Source organism: Streptopelia decaocto (assembly GCF_964273445.1).
Source record: "Streptopelia decaocto genome assembly, chromosome: 3".
Classification (NCBI taxonomy): Eukaryota; Metazoa; Chordata; class Aves; order Columbiformes; family Columbidae; genus Streptopelia; species Streptopelia decaocto.
The window spans coordinates 84768330-84790853 of NC_138656.1; the positions used below are offsets into that span (position 1 = coordinate 84768330).

Here is a 22524-nt window from a genome sequence, read left to right on the forward strand (position 1 = left end):
TACTTAATGAATAGACCAGCTCAAGTGAACAGCTGGACAACTTCAAAACAAAGTGTCTCAGTTCCTGCAAAAATTTTACTCAAAAAGTGAAACCATGCAACTCCCTTAGAAAATGCTGGTTGAAACTGGGACCGGGTCAGCTATCTCCTTAACTGTTATGGGAGTTAAGGATGAAATGGATAACTTTCCCTTTTTTTGGCTTTTACTCAGTCTTAAATGGTAATGTGGTTCCTTGGGGACACCACACTTTTTAGGAATTCTCTGGAAGTGTTTAACTGGGTGGGAAGACACCAAAAGAACTGGCTGTTTTTATCTGAGTAGTGAATTTAGAGATGTCTAGGCAGAAATTAAGGAGTTTTTCTTTCTAAAGCTTACAAAGTCAGTTTATACTTTGACTCTGGAATCAATGAATTTTCCTGTTACTTCCCTTATATAGAAGAAAAGCTTGTTTCATGGTAGATCTTCTAGACGAGAGAGAATAAATAATTCTACAGCTGTCAGAATTTTTGTTGACTGTATACAGAATGCAGTAATGCTGCAATAATGGGCAGGATCGAAGCAATGCCATGTTACTCCATCTTTGGATGGTGATATGTGACATCAAGACTTGAGCATCTTTTAGAAATGGTAACACAGGGCAAGGACAAATCTAAACAAATATCAAAACTGTGCTTGTCTAAACAAAAGATGCTCTGTATGTTCAAAGATACTGGTATTTGGCAACAATGAATTCTGCTAAACGCATGCTTTTGTATTCTTTGCCTCTTTCTTTAAATTGTCATTTCATAGCTAATAAAACAATGTGTCATAGATAATGAGGCATCCAAGTTGGTAGTGTTAAGCATGGGTTGACAGAGATACTTAATGTTAATTAAGGAAAAATATACTCAATGACTAAGTCAAGGGGTGTGGATTTTAACAAAAGCAGCAAAAAGGTACTTGTTCTGAAGAGGAGGATGAGTTGTCTTCTGCACACATTTCTGTAGCTTCAGGGAAGAAACTTTGAAAGAAATACCTGAAGGACAGACTGTAATACTAACTGTCCAGAAGTCTTACAGGCTCGAAGGTCACTGAAGTTTGAGGCTGCTTGTACAGTATCATGTGCCTTGATGATCCCTGGTGTAACAGTTCGAAGAAGGCGCTAATCTCTGTAAATGTCATAATAATTTTTTTGTTCTGGTAAACCTAGTCAGGAGAATTTTGAAGGTTGATGTAAGAGTTGAAGGGACTGACATATGTAAAATAGTGGGAGCGTTTAAGTTGCAATCAATCTTTTTCCTGGAAATCATCTATTTAAGTATGAACTTTTTGTTAAATTGGCATTTTTCCCCATTAATAGAGGGGTAACTCATTTCGCCATCAAAACATATTACTGCGTAAGTGTGTAGGAGCCACTAGTGTGTTTCCCCAGGAACCATGCACCTGGTGCATTCCATCAATCTGTTGGAAGCACAGGACAGTGGTAGATTGTTTTGGTGCAGCACCTACTGCTTTTTCTTCAGAAGCTGGAAGATGTCTTGTGATGCCCATTCTGTATGTGTGGTTGTCTTGTGCAATAGAGATCAAATAACCTTAGAGCCTATTGACTGTGTGTTATCATTTACTAAAGAACCTCCAAACAAGCAAGACATTTAAATGTAAAACATGTAACCGTCTTTTACAGGTTATGACATGTCCACCTTTATAAGGCGTTATAGTAGATACTTGAATGAAAAAGCGTTTTCCTACAGACAAATGGCATTTGACTTTGCAAGAGTGAAGAAAGGGTAAGCAACTCTATATAAGGGGAAGCAACTCTATATAAACTGATAGAGTTGCCTGACCCATGAAAATCTTGTTTGTGGCTTTATGTTTAATTTTAGTGTCTCAATGACTTAGTTCTTACATTCTTTGTTTAGCCGCAATAAAATACCAAACTGGTTGGATTTCTTAAGTATTTGTAATGGGTTAATAATTGCACAAGGAGGAGAAGAAAGACTGGGGTAGTAAGGCAAAACTGAAGACTAAAGTAAGGTGCCTTGCAGAACTGGGAGCTTTTAGTGCTATGTGTTAAATCTGACTCTTATTAAATTGTGCTGCAGTGAGACTGTGTTTAGGATTTGGAGAAATAAATGCTCTGAAACTGTATTTAGGATGTTTCCTTACTCTCCAGACCCTTTCCATGCGAAAGATGACTGATTACAAAGGAAAACTGAACACCTGAAGATCTTAGCAAACAGTTATAAACTCAACAGAATAAGTTTGTAAGCTACTGGTTTTATTTCCCACAAGGACTGTGTTTAAAAAAAAAAAAAAAAAAATTAAGCCAGTCCATAGTAGTATGTTGGTATTTATCAGAACATTTTTATTCACCTCTGACTCCTCTAACTGGGACTTTAGTGGCCCTGGATTCTCTCCTGAAGCACAGACAACGCAGCAAGTGGCTTAACACACCCTGAAGATGTAGCTTAATTGACTGCATGTCAAAGATGCTCCTGCTAATCAGGATTGTTCTGGCAGTTCTGGTGTATTCTGCAGCTTGGGATTCCGAGCTGTTAGTGTAAGCATCGCTGCCAAGCTTTCCTCTCCTGCTTCTCACTTTCGTGTAGCTGGATGTCATTGCTACAGTGGTAGTTATCTCTTGAACCTGTCTGGAATATGAATCATTAAGAAGCTTTTGACATGAAGACTAGCAGCTAGTTGGATTGATGTTTCAGGCAGGTTTTGATCCAGCAGGCTGCCATAGTACTAGCATCTACTCTAGGTTCCCTTTGTCACCTAGTGCCTTTAAACGCTTACCTTAAATAAGCATGAGTTTGAGTTGCTGGGGATCCTTCTGTTCCTGCCTTGCTATATGTTCCTGGAAAGGTTTTCTGTGTGTGTCATTTCTGATGCTCAAAACAATGTGCTGCCTCACAGTATAGCATAAAATAAGTAAAAATAGTGGTATGTATTCCCTGAGAAGAGATGCTATACTTGTCAGTGAATAGAATGGGGCAATACACAATGGTGGTTGTGCAGGTTTGTGATATTCAGAGGTAAAAAATGGGCATGTGTTAGGACTGCATATAAGACTATAGGTGGCAATTAAGGAATGCTACACATCCATGACTGCTGCATGATCCCATTGAAGTAGTGGTTCAGGACTGGTAAGACAGATCAAAGTCAGTGGAAGTGCTATGAAGGATTAATGCAATTATAAATACCCATGAATACAGAGGAAGGAAGTGCTAAGCAAAGATTGCCCTGACTTAAACTGTCACTAAAGTGACATGCATATATTGTGGCACTTGACGGGGAAAAAAAACCAACCACCTATAGAGTTTTTTTGTCTTCCTTGACCACAGATACATCATTAAAAAGTACTTTTAGCAATGAGTTGTCATTATTTATTCATAACAAACTTAATTCACACAGACTATCAGTTCTCTAAGTACTTCTGTGACAGTATTTCTTGTCAAGTTATTTAAACTCTGAGTGTCTTCTTTCCATAAAGAGATCAATCTCTTGCATTCATCACTGTAACACAAAATCCTTCTTTGCCTGCTGTCAGGGGGGGTGTCTGGGTAAAATATTTTCCATGCCAGCTCTTGCGATGTGGGAAGCAAGAAAATCAGACAGTGCTCCAAATGTTTGAAGTGGATTATGGCAGCTTTAAGCTTAAATTCAGACAAAAATTCAGTTTGGGGAGAAGGAAAGGGGAAACACCATGGCTTCTAATCTGTGTTTGCTCTTGCAGAGCTGATGGTGTAATGAGAACAATGGCTCCTGAAAAGCTACTGAAGAGTATGCCAATACTGCAGGAACAAATTGATGCACTACTTGAATTTGATGTATGTATTGAAGTTGACCCAGCACTGACTCCAGGCAGTGACTTATAAATGCTGCATTGTAATTTAAACATTTCACTTTCGAGGTAATGCTTTACTGATCATCCCATTATGTGGGAAAAAAATCCCATTTTCTGTATCCCACTAGGGTAGAGTGAGGTGAAGGATGGCCCTTTCCTATATGTACAAAATGTGCAGATTCTATTTTTTTGTTGTTGTTTTGTATTGTAGAGGGAGTAGGGGAACAGTGTGGGAAATGAGGGCTCTTGAGGAACGATGACTTGGAGCTGGGAGTTTCGTTTTCTGCATCACTAAGGGGAAGAAATGGACAAAGCAAGGAGAGTGAAGAATCTTTTTTTCTGTCTCTTGGCAACCAGATTATTTTTTGGGGGTAGAGAAAAAGCAGTTAAAATATCACACATCCATTGTTTGGCTTCCTCAAAACCTTCATCTTGTTTTCAGCTGTAAACTGGATTGGATAAACTTTGATCTAGACTATTCATAGAAATATCTACAATATATTTATAATGTAATAATGTTATGAACATCGGTGGAATTATTTATCTGCCTTAAGGATAAATACAGGAGTCAGTTGTTGTAGGAGGTACAGTGTAATGTTGGAAAGAGGTCTTTGAAGGAATCTGTCTTGAAGTTCCTTCTGTTCTTTGTGGGCGGAAGGACACACTCCCAGATAGAATACTGGGCCCACTAGAGCTTTCAGGGGAAAAAAGCCTTAGAAATACATGTCTTGGTAATGTATTTTCATTACCTAAATGGCATTGGAATTGTGATAATGGTCTTGAAAGAGGAGATATGTTTTAATAAAACAAAGGTCTTTTAATAAATAAGCACTTATTTTCTGCCCAAGTTCATGTGAGAACTGGAAAGGTCTTGACATTATTAACCCAAATGTATTACCGAGTAGACTACTGAGGTTTTGTTCAGCTCCACTGTGAACTGACATCTTTTGTCCAGTTTCATTACATCTTTGTTAATAGCTTCTCTGCTTTCCACCTCTGTGATAAGTGAAGGATTCAAGACTACGATGTTTACTGTTGATGGGAATACTCCTCTGCTGTAGTGGATTGCATGGGAGTGGTGAAGAAAACAATCCTTGATCTGCTAACTGAAATATTTGTTTGGTTTCTTTGTGTGAAAGCCTGTCTTCTCTGCTTGATCCTGTAACAGCATCAGATACCTGGTGCAAGCTAAAACCTCTGATTGCATTCAGTAAATCTGGCATAAATAACTGGTATTTTATTTGTAGGTTCATCCAAATGAACTGACAAATGGTGTCATAAATGCTGCATTCATGCTTCTATTTAAAGATCTTATCAAACTTTTTGCTTGCTACAATGATGGGGTTATTAACTTACTAGGTAAGTAATCTGGTGTCTATATTTCACATATCATGAGCAAATGAGAAATGAGTTTCAGATCTGCTTCGGTTTTTGTTTGTTTTTTTGTTGTTGTTGTTTTACTTAATTTTCTTTAAAAAATGAATACATTTTTCTTGACTAATCTATTTTGAAGTGAGAGAAAACTTTAAGCCATAATCTCTTATATCAGTGTTCATCTGAGGCTGGATTGTTATATGCCCTTAGTGTCATATGCCCTTAAAATTGTACAGAAATCTACTTATAGGTAGGGAGCATTTCTGTGCTCAAAGAAATGTGCGGTATTCTTTGAAGTTAGCAAGGCAACTTTTGCTATTTGATTGTGTTTTTAAGATGCCCAGATTATTCTGTTATCCATGGTATGCGATAGCCTTACATGAAGTAATATACTCCTGAATAACATTCCTGACCTGCCTGAAAGCATGACTGCCACAGCTGGATCCTCAACAGAACAATACCTACCATCAGGCTGCAAAGTCTATTGGAGGCTGTGAACACATTCTGAAGCTCAGACAGCTTAGTCTGATCACCAGCATAATGTACTTTAAGCTGTCCCCGCAAAAGGCTTTGTTATGAAGTCTAAAACCAGGAGTTGCTGTAAACTGTAGGAAACTTAACTGGTCCTCTAGAAAATGAGCTTTAACTGTTAAAACTAGTGAGCACTTCAGCAGGTCTATAAAGGCAGCTAAAAACTGAGATTGCTTGGTGAGCATTACTGACCTGAAACTCTGACTGCAACAGGAATGAACAGAGGGGTTACAGAGATTGAACAGGCAATTCAAAAGATGTTCCCGAGCCATGAAGCTCAGAGAGCTTTTTTTGTGCCTGTGTTACAATGCTTTCTGATGGTTTCATAAAAGTAAATCCTAGGTGTTTTGGCTGAAACTGTAGACATGAGAAGCTTTTGGAGCAGATACAAATGTGTTGAGCATAACAATTGGATTAAGATTTTGCTGCCTTCTGCTAATTGAAGTGTAAGTTCAAGTTGAAATATGTGGCAGTTGTGCTTGATAATGGACATGAACCAACTTTAAAGGGCTACTCAAGTGGAAAAAGTATTGTTCTTTGGGCTGAACACAACTTGGGAGAGGTCCTAATAATATACGTTTAAGTACCCTTAATTATTTTTAATTTTAACTTTGGTAGCTACTTCACCTGCTTACTTTTTATCCTTAAGAATCTGATTAAGATCAAACACAATGCTATAGCTGGTTGGGTTGCAATTTTCCAGGCTATATACCCCTTCCACTGCTTGGCAAGCCCAGCTTCTAAATTCTGCTAAGGACTAGGAACATCGCTAGACTAGTGTCCAAGTAAAAAAAATCTTAATGGAGTGCAATGCTCTTGAAACATGATTTTCCTGAAAACTAGAGTTGCTGTTGAATGCAAACATAATGTAAGATATCTTAACTGAAATTCACCCAATTATTTTTTCTAGAGAAATTTTTTGAAATGAAAAAGGGACAATGTAAAGATGCTCTTGAAATCTACAAACGATTTCTTACTCGAATGACCAGAGTATCAGAGTTTCTTAAAGTTGCAGAGGTAAGTGACTTCCAGTCTTTTGAAGTCTGGCACTTAAGTATTTTGTGAATATTTTTAGCACCTATATAAAATATTAACAGCATTTGTTAAGCATCTGACTCACTGTGTGTAAATGTGAGGCAATATACAAGTTCCTGGATCTGCTTGTTCAGCTCTTCTTGAACTCATTAAGCCTTGTTTAGAACTTCCACCTGTCTCGACTGTCCAGCCAGCCTCAACTTTCCTGGTAACAGGTGACATGACTTCCACTACATCAATATTTCTTGGAAATGCTGTAATACATGCATGCTTCTAGGACAGCATTGAGCATTAGAGGAAGATAGAGCAATTAGGAATAAGCACATGAGGATTTTATAAGTCTGCTTTTTGAGTCTTTGCAGCCAACTGCAAGTTAACTGGAATGTGAGGTTATCATCCTCTTATGTGGATAATACAAATACTACATGGTTAATTAACTCCTTTGCTGGGCTCCCATTTGTGCCAGTTGGCTCCTTGGCACAAGATGTACATTTTCCATGTTTCATGCTTCATTATGGTGGACAGCAGTAATTAGCTGAACAAAAAGTTTGTTTCTTTGCTAATTTACTTTACTATTTATGAATGAACCTGCTAGACTCCTGAATGACACGTATGTCTGAGATGAATGTTTAATTTGAGGGAGTGATGTACTTTAGACACCTATAGGTTAGCTTTGCAGGACAGGTATTGTAGTGACTATATTTCAGGTTTACTAGGGGCAGTGGAGCTTGTTCTTCCACAAAAGCCAAACCAGTGGGCAACTTGAAGAGACAGAGTGAAGCAACAAGACAGCTGATAGAAGATTGCAGACTTAGACCTCACCTTGCTGTGTTCGAAATGCTAGGAGAGAATGGCAGAACAACAAAGTGACTTGAGCTTTACCATTTTTTTGAAGTGATGTCTTCTAGGATTTGCTCACTGGCTGAATTTCAGAGAACTTCATTAGGATAGTCAGGTGTCTGTGTTTGGCAGCTCAGTGATGCTGTCCCCTGACACAACTGTGTGTGACCAGAAAACCCTGCCCGACTTACATTATGGAGCATGAACCTTTATCTGGCTGGAATCAAACTTTTTTTTTCTTTAATGGATAAGTAATTTGTAGAAAACAAACACACAAAACCCAACCACAAACTATTGAAGGTAGCTACTGGAAAGCTGGGCATCTGCACTTGTGTACTGTAGCCTTTTTCTACATTGAAGAGTGTACCACAGTTCTAGTCAAAATTAGTGCCTGCTGTAATGGAATAATGCACTTAAGTTTTACCTTTTTTTATATCCACAGCAAGTGGGAATTGACAAAGGTGATATCCCTGATCTTACACAGGTAGGTAAGCTTCTCTTGTTGTCTTGTTGAATCTGTGTAATAACTAAAATTTCTGTTACTAGGAAGCATGCCAGGAATGTGTGCAAATAGGAAGTGCCCAAAGCTGTTTTTAAGACTGATATAACTAAAGTAGTATCTTTCATTATGACTTGTGACCTATAGTTGAAGGGTAGACTGTTTTGCTCTTTCCTTGCTAAAGGACAGACTTTTGCAGCTTGTAACTCAAGTCCATTTTTGACAACAGACAGTGTAGAGATTGTGATGTGAGTTGCTTCATAATCTCTCCCTGACACGGTCTTTTTCCAGAGATGAAATTCAGAGCAGCACTAGCGCTACTGTCTTGGTCTAGGTACAGTAAACTTGAAGTTTAAATGCAGAAGTTGTGATTTGATTGCTGAACTTCTCTGTCAATATGCATCAAAACTTTGAACGTCAAAACTTACTTATGCTGTAGCTGTTTCTATTGTTCTGGTCCATTTTCAATAACACTTGCAAATTGGCCTGGGTGCATGGCTTTGTGTTTAATGTGAAAAGGATATTTACTGTCATCTTTGGACTTTTTAGTTTGGCTGCAAAGTTTTCGAGGCTGAGGAGGCATCTTGGCTGCCAAAGAGCTTGGCTCATTTTTATGTATTAGTGATTCTCAAAGTATGGCAGTTTTGTGCCAAATAGCTGAAGCAGCATCTAGAAGAAATTAAGCAATGTTAAGTGTTGCAAACTGGACACCAGACAATATTTAATTTCCAAATTGTTGCATCTGGGTAGAAATTTTCTAAAGCACCCTCTTTTGACAGAAGAGTTTCATATTACCTTGCTGGCTTTTAAGAAACCTATGAATAATATATTGGAAAGCTATTTAAAGTGTGTAGAGGTAACTAGTAACAGGAAATAATAATGGATGATTTTTTTTTTTTGAAACATAGCTTTCTGCTTACGTGTTTAAGTGGACACAATTTGTATCTTACACTATAGCCGTTTTTAATATGTATAAGTCTGATTTTTTTTTTCCCTGCAAATGAGAGCCTTTGTTCATCTTTTTCTTGCTGCTGGAGAATTCTAAATAAGTCACATGTATTTAAGAAATTTTTTCTTGTCCTCAAATTAGTTGAAAACGAATAAATATGTCTATAAAATATCAATGATTAAGATGTTTCTGTATTGAATATGCCCATAGGACATATATGAACTCAAGCCACCATTTAAGTATTTTTTGAGCATTTTAAGTTTCTGCATGTGTAAAGTTACCTAATTGCTCAGTTTTAATGCCAAAACTAATATGCAGACACTATCCTCTAAGTACACTTAGCTGTACATTGGTACCAGCAGGTACTAAGCATCCTGAAACGTCTGATTTAGCCAGGCAGCTGCTTTTCAGCATCCTGTGTATCTGAGCAGTGGATAGTCTGTTTTCAAGCATTACAAACTGGCTTTTTGATGCATATGTAAACCCTGAAATTAAAGACCTTATGAGAAACATAGGTATTGCTGTCAAGAATTGTGGTTGATCTTAAAGAGATTAAACAGGGAATTCTCTTGATCAAAGACTGTACCATTGATGAACTGGTAACCCTGATGAAATACATTAGTATTATATGCTACTGTTTCTCTTGAGGGTTTCTTCCTTGCTGTTTTCATACTGGAGTAGCTAAGCTCACTGTCATTTGTATTTAGGGCTACTTTTCCTATCTACCTTTGTAACAGCAAATGCATGCCTGTGGGTATTGCCTGACCACAAGAATGTTGCTTAAAATCAAACCTAAGATCAAGGAGGTTTGAAAAAGCTTAGTTTTTGTAGTTGTCTAAAAACGTAATCCTTCCCAATTTTGAGTTAGCTGCTGGGCTCAGTAACCTGTGTCTGGCCACCATTTTGAGAAGACACAGCTGTAAGATTTTGTGATGCTGAGAGTCTTGAATGAAAGGAAATTGCTTTTGGGGATGTTGGAAAGGACTTCTAGTTTGTTTTGTTTAGACTGCAAATATAATCTAGCCCTCTGGTCATGAAAAAGGTGTTGGAGGTCTGGCCGAAAGCAAAACTGAAAAGATGACCTTGAACCTGTTACTTTTAAACTCACCCCTGTGGATGTCTGCGCTGTTGTCAGTGTTTAACACTGACTCAAAGCATGATCAGCAGCACATCCTGGATTTAGGCTTCAAACGCTTTTTAGTAGAGGTAAATGTTTTCTCTCTGAAAATTTGGACACAGTATTATATTTCAAAAGCTGTCATTGCCTGAATACTTCTAGCATGGGAATCGACTGTTTTCAGGGAAGTTGGTGCTGGGCTTCAAAATGTTGTTGGATCAGTGCAATGTGTTTAGAAGTGTGTCTTTCTCTTTGCTTTAAGGCTCCTAGCAGTCTCATGGAGACCCTTGAGCAACATCTAAACTCGCTGGAAGGAAAAAAACCTGGCAACAAGTAAGTGTATATATTTTACTGTGTATCGAGGCGAAATGTGAGACTAGTTGATATTTAAGTTTGTCTTCCCCATCCTCCTTTTCCCACTTAGCTGGAAAATAAGCTGCAGTAAGACTGGGCTTTTCCTTTGCCTTACAAATTTGTCTTAATGGCAACTTTATTTTTCTAACTGAGGTAGGGGCAAGTGACACACTGAACAACTAGACGCTTTCCAAAGTGAATTAAAATTAACTATGGAAAACTCCTAAAAGGAACTGTTTTCCCTTGCTACTAAGGCTTTTGTCATAAAAATTGATTTGTTTTCTAATGACTTTGCATCTTCTTATTATATACTTGTTGTGACTAAGTCTAGGAAGGATTAAGCTAAACCTGTGTTTTCTCTTTTACTGTTGCTTTCCTTGCAATTTAGCGAAGGGTAAGTACATACGTTTCCATATCACTTGCATGCAGATGTCGTTATTTTTTTATAAGATGGCTTGAAAAATTAGAAATAGATAGCTTTTAATTGTACCTAAACTGTTGCTTACTTTTCTGTGGAGTCCTTAAGTTATTTTTAGTCATTTCTGTCTTAGCTCCAGATCTTCTAATCATTTCTACAGCTCCTAGGACTTACCCAATTCAAGTAACCCATAGGATGGATATGGTTAGTTCAATACTGGCACAGTTTTAACTTCAACTCCTCCTTTCATCTCTAAGATCAAAGCAGCTCTAAAAATATGTAGCAGTATTTTCATATCTCATAATAATGAAAGTAAGCAAATGCACTGACACACATTTTAACTCATGACTAAGGCTCTGTCATTTAGTATTAGTGTGTTTTTCCTGCATGTGGAAGGTCTTTCAGGTTGGACTTGCCAACTAACTGTTTCCATACTTTTAAATATCACTAGTTTAAAGTAACTCCGACTTTCTGTAAAAGAAGAGTAGACTTCGAAAATTCGATGACGCATCCTCAGAAGACTTATGTTAGATAACTGCTTCCATATTGGTCTTATTCTGCTGCTGTTGCATGATTTTATAATATGGCAGTATCTTGCCCCAATAACTCTTTCCTGCTGGCTTCTGTAGGCCCTAACACAAGACACTTGCATGCATCTCTGCATTTCCTCCATTTAGTAGAGCTTATTTAAAAGGCAGAATAATCCTGTGACACCAATTAGCTTAAAAGATTGATTTAAGCTTTGAAACAACAATTTTCATTCTTTGAAGTGACACGTGAAAGTTTGAGAAATGGGAAGGTCATGTGAATTGTAGAGATCTTCAGAAAGCTGTCACGTTTAGCTTTTGGTCTTTATGCATGAGTTTTTATTACCAGAAACATAGTTTAGAAAAGTGTACTTACCTGAAAGCACTCCTTTTTTTTATTTAATTTTTTTTTTTTTTCTTCTCTTAGATCTGGGGCTCCTTCTCCTCTGAGCAAGGTAAATACTGTCAATTACTGTACTAGTGAATTCTTGTTCAGGTGTATGATTTAGAACATCTTAAGGGCATAAGGAGTTAAATTTCCATCTCCTAATCTGCTTTTTAGACTTTGCCGCCTGGGCCCTACCTAAGCGACAAAGCTGCATCTTTTAATGGCCTTGTAAATAATGGCCCCAGAAGAGCACTTTGCTGATCTGAAGGGCCATAGTACTTACACCAGTGCAGGATTTGTTGGTTGTGCTTTTTGAAAACATAGAAAATACTCATATCTTTGTCTCAGCTTTTTTTTTTAATCCTTATATCATCGAGAAACTTGCTCCATATTGTTTCTCATCCAAATTCTTCACTTAATTTGCTTTTTTTTTTTTTTGAGGAAGTGCTGACTCTTATAAAACTGTATTTATGTGAAAAGCTAAGAAGAAAACTTTCATCTGATATACCTAATTTGAGAATTGACCTTTATTAGTGAGACTGCTTACCCTAATTGAAAGCAAGAGTTGCCAGTGAAAACATCTTGATTTAAGTGTCAGATAATCTAGTGAGTTTTATGGTGTTATTAATAGTAATTCCTACTATCTCTGAAGCATTGCCATGTGCCATAGTTCTGTGTTTAATAGCAGGTGTTGTGCAGGAAAAACTCAGTTAAAACCTCTGAATCTGAGGGAGACAGTTCAATTGTTGATTCTCGTGAAAGCTCTTCAATTTCTTTCCAACAAGTCCTTCAAAAAAAAAAAAAAAGGCAAATCCAAAAGCCAACCAACCAACCAAAAAAACTCTCTTGACAATGCTGTAGCAGTGAGAACTACATGATGGCTCAGAAAGCATTCTTACAACTTTAAGTAATCCTCTCTTCCCTGGTTTATGTGAAGAATTTGGACAACTCTAGTCTCAAACCTCAGTAAAGCCTCGAGGAGCGTCTGGAAAGCTGATATCCACCTACTGCTAGACTTGTGATGATGAAATGGCAGTAGCAGAACTCAGAAGAAAATTGCTTCAGATTTGCCATTCTTATTCTTTCTTGGCAGTGGTCAGAACGACAGACTACTAAACATAGGACTTGTTTTCATTCATTAGGAAAAGGATCTCTCTAGCTTGTGAGAGGCTGTAACAAAGATCACAGTATCTTTTAGAATTAAGTTCACACTCTTCAAGGTAACTTGAAGCTTCAAGTGCACAGAAAAGTTGCAATATACTGTCCTGGGTGTCTGTCCTTGCCGTACTTAAGGTATCTTTATCCAGAATTGGAGGAGCTAATGAAAGAAAATCATAGGCTGAGCTGTCTTTTATATCTTCCCAAGGACTTAACCCTTAGCACTGTTGATGGCTCCGTAAACTCTCTTCAGTCTGAAGGTTTACATACACACTTTTAACCATTTCTTTTCTCCCACCATTTCTATGGTTGGAGCACTAAGGTGCTGTTGTGAGTGAACAGATATTTAATTCCATGGACAAAATGAAAGGTCTGAGAAATGTAGAAAGAAAACCACAAAAATACTTTGTTCCTCCCATCTTCAAGATGGTCTTAAAACTGAGAGGAAGGAGTTTTCTGGGAGCAAACTATCTTCTTGGAACTTGCTGAGATCCTGTGACACACAGGAACTGTTAGTTACCCTAACTGGGATTTTAAAATGCAGGTAAGGCAACTCCAGATCACAAGTCTCTGAATTAGTTGCCTAGGTGTTGGGTGAGTCTGGAACCCAAGGGTCTAAAGCTCATATGAGACCAGCTGCTGGTGTCTGCAGGTGCTCTGAATGCACAATATAGGCATTTCCTTTTGAGCCAGGCATTGCTAGGTGGAGACACCTTGGAATTCCTCAATTCCACTATCCTCTGCAAACTTAGCCCAGTCTTCCTTCGATTCTTTCAAAGCGGGGAACAGTTCACAATAAGATGATCTGATGTCAAAATTGAATTTTTAAAGTAAGTGAATCTGTGCATGAGTTGTTTGTGGAGAAAGGCTGCTATATAAAATGTGTATTTGAAATATTTCTCTAGTCTTCTCCAGCCACAACTGTTACATCTCCTAGTTCTACTCCAGCAAAAACCATTGATACATCTCCTCCAGTTGATCTTTTTGCAACTTCATCTACAGCTGCTCCAGTAAGGTAAGCTAAAAAGCTGAATGTAAGTGCCAAAGTCATACTTTGAACAGGAGGCTCGCCTACAAGATTGTTCTTACTTTACAGGTAGTGTACATCTGCATTGAATGGGCTATATTATTCTACCAGCATAGATCACAAGTGAACTCTGACAAAACAAAACAAAAAAATTGTGGTTACTCTGATTTTCTTTCAGTGTAGTAGTGACGTTGTATCATTCTCAGTGAAAACTTTTGATTGAATAGACTGAAATGATGTACAAATCCAAAGTAGTGTTTACTGACCTTCGTGATTCTGTTTCTAAACCTGCTGAATTCAGATTCCTTTATCTTGCTGTTCACATCAGTTAATGAAGCACAGAAATAATGAACTTTTGGAGGTTAAAGTAAAAAATGAACACTTGACCAATGAGAAAATCTGAACCTTGCTTTCAAGTGAAAACTGGAACAAACCACTGTTACTCATTGTAATGAGCACAATGAAAGAACTCTAGACACATAGAAGATCTAAATTTGAACCAAAAGTCTGAAGACATGACTAACTTTTCAGTTAAATGTCAGATGAAGTAATTAACTGAAGAAAAAGATATTGTTTATTATTTAAATGTTCTAAATGAACAAAACCATGTTTCTTAAGCAATTATCTGTCCGGCTTAAGCCACAGAATTTTTACCAGCTCTCTTCTATCTATTGCCTATTTATTACCTGGAAATGTGGGTTTCTTGCTTTCTGACACGGCACAATGAAATATGGAAGTGTTAATAGAATGGAGCTGTTTTCAGTCACAACAGTTATTTGTTCTATTCTTATGGAACACCGAAGATTTTGGGGTTTGGTTTGGGGATTGTTTTTTGTTTGTTTTGTTTGTTCATTTTTTTAGGATTGTAAAAGTCTCATAGATCTGTTGCAATGTCATTATCAAGTAAAGGAAGTTAAGGTCCCATTCTGGGGTATAGTTTATTCTTGGCACTTACTGCAATAGAGGTGTTTATGGCTGCTGCTCTAATCCTAAGGCCTGAAATTATTTCATCAGCCATGCAAATAAAGGGTAATTCCAACAATCCAGTCATAATTTTTTTTAACTTGATTTAAATGGGCAAATTCCTCCACTGTTTAATACCTCTCTTCCTTTCCTTGGCAGCTCTTCCAAACCATCCAGTGATCTTCTGGATCTTCAGCCAGATTTTGCTGCTACTGGGCAGGCGGCTCCAGCAGCCTCTGCTGGAGCAACTTCATGGGGAGGTAGAGAAACCTCACTGTCAACATCTGTTCTTGCAGTCTCCATCTTCTTGCCCAGCTGAACTGAAACCTGTCTCTTTCTCTGCTAGCACAGGATGTTCCCAACCCACTCCTAGGCTTCTGCTGACCCAACAGTCAGGCATCTCTTTGCAGCACAAGGCTACTCCTTTTTCCAGGGATATGCATAATAGTATAAGCTGCTTATAAGGGCCTGACTGCAAAGCTGGGGGGAACCAGGATTAAGTGACTAAAAGTGAGCAGGAAGGGGATGGTTGAAGGTGAACAGGTAGGGTAGGCACTTTAAAACAGAAGAACTAGAACTGCTCGTGTGCTTATTGGCAAGGTGAGGGCAGAAATTGGCTCTTCGGTTCGTAAAGCAAAGCCAGGAGATCAGTAGACAGAGGATCAAAAATATATTTTAAAACAACAATGCATCTAAAGCCAATGGTGGCAAATTAGTTCTGCTGCAAGCATGATTATCTCTGACAATCCTTAACATATTTTAATAAAATCTTCCTTGTTTGCTTAGAATAATAATATGAAAAGAGAAGTAGAGGGCTAACTGCGATTAAATAGGAATTCCTAACCAGCTCTCTGAAATCTGAGCAGTCTGATGAACTGAGCCTGTTGTTCCAGGCAGCACTGGGAGCTGGTGATCTAAGACAACCGCAATAAATGTAGGCAATGTTCACTCCTGTCCTGTGAAGACAAGGAATTAGGCCAGTAAATGTGATTTAACTTACATAGTTGTAAACCCACTGTGGTGTAATCTTAAGAGATCTGCACTTGCGTGGCAGCTTAATGAACTCATCAGCCCCCTCACAGCAGGAGTGCTACACTGAGTCACGGTGATTCTGCTGTGAATGCTAATACTGGATACTAGTGGCTTCTGCACTCCCTATTTTGTTCTTATCTTTAGTTCATTAAAGATGACATTGTGTCTCAGACACTTCATTATGTGTGGCTAGCTATGGCTGTCGTGTAGACCATGTTTTGCATATTCTTATTTAATCTGTTGAATTGATTATTTATTTTTTTTTCAGAAATGTCAGTTTTATTAACTGAAATGTAATCTTACACAGAAAGCAAGACCAAAGAATCATCTATTCTATGCTGCCTGGGACTAATTATTCTGCAATTTTTTTTACTGCATCCTATTTGTCTTGCTCTGTCATGGCCAAGTACTGGAACATAAGCTTTTGAGATGTTCGAAAGAGCTCAGGCTTCTTGTTTTTTTAAGCATTTCCTCATTTATGCAGAGTAAATAGCCACTAATATTGTAAAATATTGATTTGCATTGCAATTGAAAGCTGATTTATTTGAGTTTTTGCTTTGTTCTTTTGGACAAAGCACCTATAGTTTGGAACTTAGGTGTTTTTATTTTTCTGAATTACTGAAAACTTTAAAATGGACTAGTAATGTACCTAGTCCTCTTACTCCACAATGGAAAGGGACAACTGACTTTTTTCCTTTGGCCAAGATTATCACTAACCTCCTCAAGTATACTCCAGTCTTAACTTTTGGAATGGCATTTTGGTAACTTAGTATACTTCAAGTTTGTCTGTTTTACTGCTGGCAGGAGTCCAGGTATGATGACCTGTTACTGCATGGGAATCTTGCTGTTATTTTATTTTCATTTTCAAACTCTTTTAAATAATTGCCAAACACTCTTCAGACATGCATGAATTAAGAACTGGAATGGTTTTGTTGTGAATATACTGTTATTTCCATTCATGTTTCATCTGTAATGAGAAAATCGTTGAGCCTGTGTTTAGGGTCGTTTTATTTTATTTATTTTTTTAAAGTAAAGCTGCAGGATGAAGCTGGTATTTGTTATAAATTGTACATTCTCGTAGGTACTACGGAGCCTTTTAATTAGTGCAAGAGAGGCCACATCAGGAATACTACATCCAGTCCTGGGCTCTCCCGTTTCAGAGAGAGGGGGTTGACATGGGACTACCAGGACTCCAGGGGTCTAGAGCACATCTCTGCAGAAAGAGATTGAGGGATTTGGGCCTCTGTCATCTGGCAGAAAGGATGCTAAAGGGCTCTCTTAATAGAGGCCTATGACACTTAAGGGGGAGTTACAGAGCAGAGCCAAAATTTTCTTGGAAATAGGAATTGATTATAATGAAGGGTAATAGCAACAGATTGCAACTTCAGAGGTTGATTGGACATGAGGAAAAAATTATTTCACTTGGAGGGTAGGGCAGTACTGGAGCAGATCCCTGATGTGAGCTAGTGGACTCTCCATTTCTGGAGACTTTTCAAGACTGGCACTTTAAATGACACATAAACCTCATGAATACATGTCATCAACAAACAATCCTGCTTTCTCAGTCTCACTGGCAATGTAGATTCTATGTATTCTGGTATATACTGTATATTCAATATAGTACACTGTATATTTAGTGGTATATACAGTACACTGTATATTTTGTTGTATACCTAGCATATTTCTGAATACGATGTAAAGTTATCTAGCAAATGAACTGAAACTTGTACAAATCTACACTTCTGTGCTCACAGGAGATGATCAAGGTAGTGTAATATGTTGCCTGCAGCATAGCGCAAGGTGAATAGAGAAGCATTTGGCAGGCAGGCTGGGCTGTAATGTTACCAAAAATACAGTACGTCAAATTCTGCGTCTTTGCAAGATCTGACTCTCAGATATAAAAACAAATTGACTTGAACTTTTGCTCTGAACTACCTTGCAGTGTGCTTTAGAACATGGATTTGCTATTAGCACTGTCATTTTAATATTACTATAGAATAAAACATTGGTTTTAGTCCTTCCCATATTATGAGTAAGTATAGATTGCCATGCTGGAAAATTATAATTTCACTGTATTATGATCTATAATGTAACTGGATAACAAAAATGCATTGAATAATAAGCTAATAGAGGGTAGAAGTTTGCCAACAGTTGTTTATCTCAAGCCTAGCTGTGAGACATTCACCTGGTGTGCAGTAATGAGATACCAGACTGCTGCATTTTTAATATGCTGTTATGCTGGTATTTTGACTTACCTCAGCTTGTGCACTCAGTCTCAAGTACAGCTCCCCCAAGGAACCAACTACAAGAATACCTACATGTGGTTTCTTGATGCCTTTTTAACAAATGTTGTAAAATAAAGACAAACTCATGGAGCTGTGCTTCCTCAGAGCATTTTGCTTCCTACATTCTGACCTGTAGTAAAGCATTTGTGCTTGTTCAGTGTGGATCAGATGAAGCCATGACCCTGTTAAGGAATACAGTGAATCTAGAAGCAACACTGAACTACTAGTTAGTAAATAGGTAGTTGTGCTCAGACTAGTCTAACTGCAATATAAAAATGTAATAGGCCAAACTGCTTCATTTTCGCAGGTTTTTATAGCTTTTATTTGCTTAATGTAGGCAAAGCTGCTTCTGTCTGGGCTCAGTCTGACTGATCTCAGAGGACATAAAAATGTAGGAAAGTCTGTTAAAGATGCTTTGTTGACCTCTGAAAACAGTTAAGGGACCAAAGCTGGAAGAACCAACCTGCTTATGCTGTCAATCAATCATACTCCTCATAACGAGTGTTAACGGAGGTAGTTGTTTCTGTGTAGTATGCTTGCTCTATCATAAATGCAAGAAAAGCTTTCAAAGAGGAGTGCTCTCCTATTTTTGTTTTTTTCCTTTTTTTTTTTTTGCTAAACAGTTGTCTCAAGTACAAGAACCACAGCCTGTCTGCCTCTCAGAATATACTTGGGGAAGTAGGGATGCCATGAATTGTATCCTGAAGTAATTTAACACTGTATTTGCAAGCTGGTCTCTGTTGGAGTACAACACTGGCTTTCGTACCAGTGTTGTGAAGGGTTCTAGGGCTGATGGGTGGAACACAACAGCTTACTTTGGCAGAACAGTAAGCTGAGTTCTGTCTACTTTTAGTGACTGTAATGTTGATTTTTGAACTGCTTTCTGCCTACTTTGGTCCAGAAAATACTTTCAACTAAAGCAGAATTATCCTGAGATTCTCTTTGGTATCTGAGTATGTTCTGCTAATAGCTCACTGATTTAAATAAGCTTGAACTATGCCTGTTTACTGTACTTATATGTGGTCACTGAGGTTCCTTGGGGCTCACTCTTCCCATGTACACATGGTGAGAGTCTTGAATCTGCATGCTGTTAAGCCCAGGAACTTGCATTCAAAATTTTCAGTGTTCTTGGGTACTGTTAGCTGTTCATAAACTTTGAAGAAGTCTACCTACTTCTGGTGTTACTGTAAGATACTGCTAAGCCAGATGCAAGAGAAAAATAGTAACGTGCTGAACTGAGCTTCTTTAGAAGTGGTTCTTGGCCTGACCTTGGAGTAGTGAAAGGTAGGAGACCTTTCTGTCAACCTTACAGGCCACTACTTGGTTCTCTGTTGCAGTTTAAGAAAACCAGCTGTATAAAACAGAAGTGATAAGTACTACCAGTGTTTGAACGTCTTGCTGATTAGATATGAAGGAATTAATCAAATACATGAGTCTTATGCACTGGTTCTGATTTGAATAGAACTATTAAACAGAATAATCTTTGTCATGTAACAATAACTTCTTGAATGTTGGAAAATCAAGTGCAAAAATTGTTTAACCCAAACATGTCACTTGGAGAATGAATTTATAGCTAATTAACATCTTCAGTCTGGCAGTTCTACTAATTGGTCTGTTTCTTTATTCTGCTGTCATTTTAATGGACAATCACTAGACCTCTTGGGAGAGGGTGAGTAATGCTTTTGATTTCTAAGACTTTTCAATGTTAAGACTCCTTATTAAAAGCTCCAGCTTTCTGGAGTTGAATATTTGTGGTCTCTCCCTCTTCCTCTTACTTTTCCTGTTTGATCTTTGTTATATGGTTGCATATAGATAATCTGGCTGCACTTTCCGGTGTTACCTCTGAGCCACAGATTTCAGATCCATTTGCCCCAGAGCCCAGTGCAACTACTACTGCAACTACTGATACTACAACTACTTCAGCCCCTGCCGCTACAACTACAACTATTACTGCTACCACTGCTGAAGTGGATCTCTTTGGAGGTTAGTTGGGTTGCTCTAGTGCTCTACATTAGCTCATAGGGTATTTAACTAACTATACCAGAGGTGCCTGTGTGTTGAATGCTTGATGGAACAGGAGACGTAAACTGTCCAACTGCCTCTGTTTGCTGTGCTTTTAGTTAATAGACTTCTCTGCATATATATGGAAAGGGAAAACTGTGTACACTTAAGATTGAGTTACCTTATGGTTGAGCAGCTAAGAACATTAGTTTTCAGATCCACACTGGAGTAAGCAGGTATTCTTTTCATGTCATTCAATAACTATGCTACTGTACTAAAATTTCTGGGGAAAGCAGTGTGCTTTCTTAGTTATTGCACTGGGAAGGATGGACATGGCACCTTCCTGCTCCTTCATTACTTGCCACACTTCAGTTGCGTTACGTTTCTTTTGGATCTTTCCTCTGAAGAGAGTGTTGACCAAGCTGAAATTACTACATTTCAGCATTCCTGAGTCTGGGTTTTGTTTCAAATAGCATTAGCAGTAAATTAAAGTGACAAGGAACTTGTAACAAATGCCAACTACACAGCTAATGTATAGGAAACATATTCTTTTAGCTTAGTTGTGCTCTTTCAGTCTCCACTGTTAGCTGCTAACCTCTTGAGTAAGAATAAGGTCCCCCCTGTATGCTGTCAGCTTCCCTGTCACTCTTGTGGAGCAGAAAACATCTCAACAGCAAGTCAGAAGTTATCATTTCTTTTCAGTACTGTGCCAGCCCAGGTTAGTGGAGAAGTGTTCTGACTTACAAACTACTAACATGTTTGAGATCACCTGACTGCCGTATTTTTCTAGTTGTTCCTTCCTGTGATGCATAGTTCCAGCATGACAGTGGATGTCAGGAATTAGGAATAATTTACTTGCTATCAAAACTGGATTCCAGCACATTCCCTGTGGAGGTGCATTTATCTATTGTTTCTAGGTAAAGGAGTGCTAGATAGGTCTCATACACAAGCAGTTTGACTATAAAGTTATTTCCTGAAGATGGAAAGTTCCCAGTTAGAAGTTTTGTTTAGGACTGACTTCAGCGGATGCCTCCAAGATATCCCAATAAAGCTGCTGAGAAGCTGTAAGGATTAAAACTGCTACCTGCTACTTAACCCCTCCTTTTACAAAAATGAATAATAGTCCAAGTGCCACAGGATCAGGTACTTCAGAAGCAATTTTAAAATAGTCGGTGGCACTGGTTTTGGACACCACTAGCAGCAAGAGAGAGTCTGATGTTGGTTACACTGGTTACTCTCAGAAGCCTGTGGTAGAAGCCAAGGCCTGTGCTCACGAACACCCCTGCAGATGCACAGCATGAGAAGCTTCTGGTGTGTAGATGTTGGGGTCAAGAAACTCTTAGATACAGCACTTTCAAATTGTATTATTAATTTAGCATATATAGAGAGCTTAAAAAAAAAAATAAAAAAGGAGCCATAGTTACATGGCTAGAAATCACTGTAAATTTGCAACAGCATTAGGAAAACACCTACCTTTGCCTATTCTTCCAGTACTAGAGCACCAAGATGTACCCTTCTTTTTTTTCTACCTTTTCCACTATTCTGTCCCTGGAAGAATGTCTGCTACCAAATCATATGTCTAGTTCCGTGTTTATAAAGTGGCCAAGAGCTGGATGCTTTTAGTTTCTGGAGGTTTAATTAATCATTAAATTACTTAGTGGCACATATTAAGTACTGGAGTTGCCTTCATCCTCCAATATGGAAAGAATTTTACTTTTACAGTATCCAGAGTTCCGTGACTTGATCTCTTCTTTTAAAGAGAATGTATTTTGTTGCTCAAATACTATAAATCTCCAGTGGATTGTATATTAGATGAATGCTGACTTTTTCCTGGAACACTTCAGGGCGAATAAAGGTTTTATCATTTACAATAGCAGAAAACCTCTAGTTCTCAAGAAGAATCTCTAAACACACTCAGCAGTGTAGGTACGTTTGCAGTGCCTTCAAGACACCCACAGGCCAGACCCTTTTAAGATCCTGGAGTCCATATTAAACTCCTATCTCTCTACTCATGGGAGTTTGTTTGGGTTTTGTTTGTTTGCTTTTCTGAAACTTCTGCTGTAAGTGATGTCCCATACTAACATTCTTTGTTACTTTAACACTATGTACAGTGCAAAAAGTGGTACTTTTTGGGCCAACACTGCTAGGCATGCTTACACTTAATAAGAAGGTATTTGACCTTTGACATCTGCTAGAG

General features: G+C 38.1%; 1 protein-coding gene across 1 annotated transcript in view; it reads left to right on the forward strand.

Annotated features, from left to right (window-relative positions):
* SNAP91 (synaptosome associated protein 91) overlaps positions 1-22524 on the forward strand; it is a 67057-nt gene that overhangs the window by 20638 nt on the left and 23895 nt on the right. Inside the window, exons 5-15 of the mRNA XM_082048434.1 lie at positions 1664-1766; positions 3719-3812; positions 5077-5188; positions 6645-6751; positions 8052-8093; positions 10437-10507; positions 11901-11928; positions 13925-14034; positions 15169-15269; positions 19981-19995; positions 20139-20309. Of these exons, the coding sequence (XP_081904560.1) occupies positions 1664-1766; positions 3719-3812; positions 5077-5188; positions 6645-6751; positions 8052-8093; positions 10437-10507; positions 11901-11928; positions 13925-14034; positions 15169-15269; positions 19981-19995; positions 20139-20309 (954 nt within the window). The remainder of the gene's footprint in view (positions 1-1663; positions 1767-3718; positions 3813-5076; positions 5189-6644; positions 6752-8051; positions 8094-10436; positions 10508-11900; positions 11929-13924; positions 14035-15168; positions 15270-19980; positions 19996-20138; positions 20310-22524) is intronic.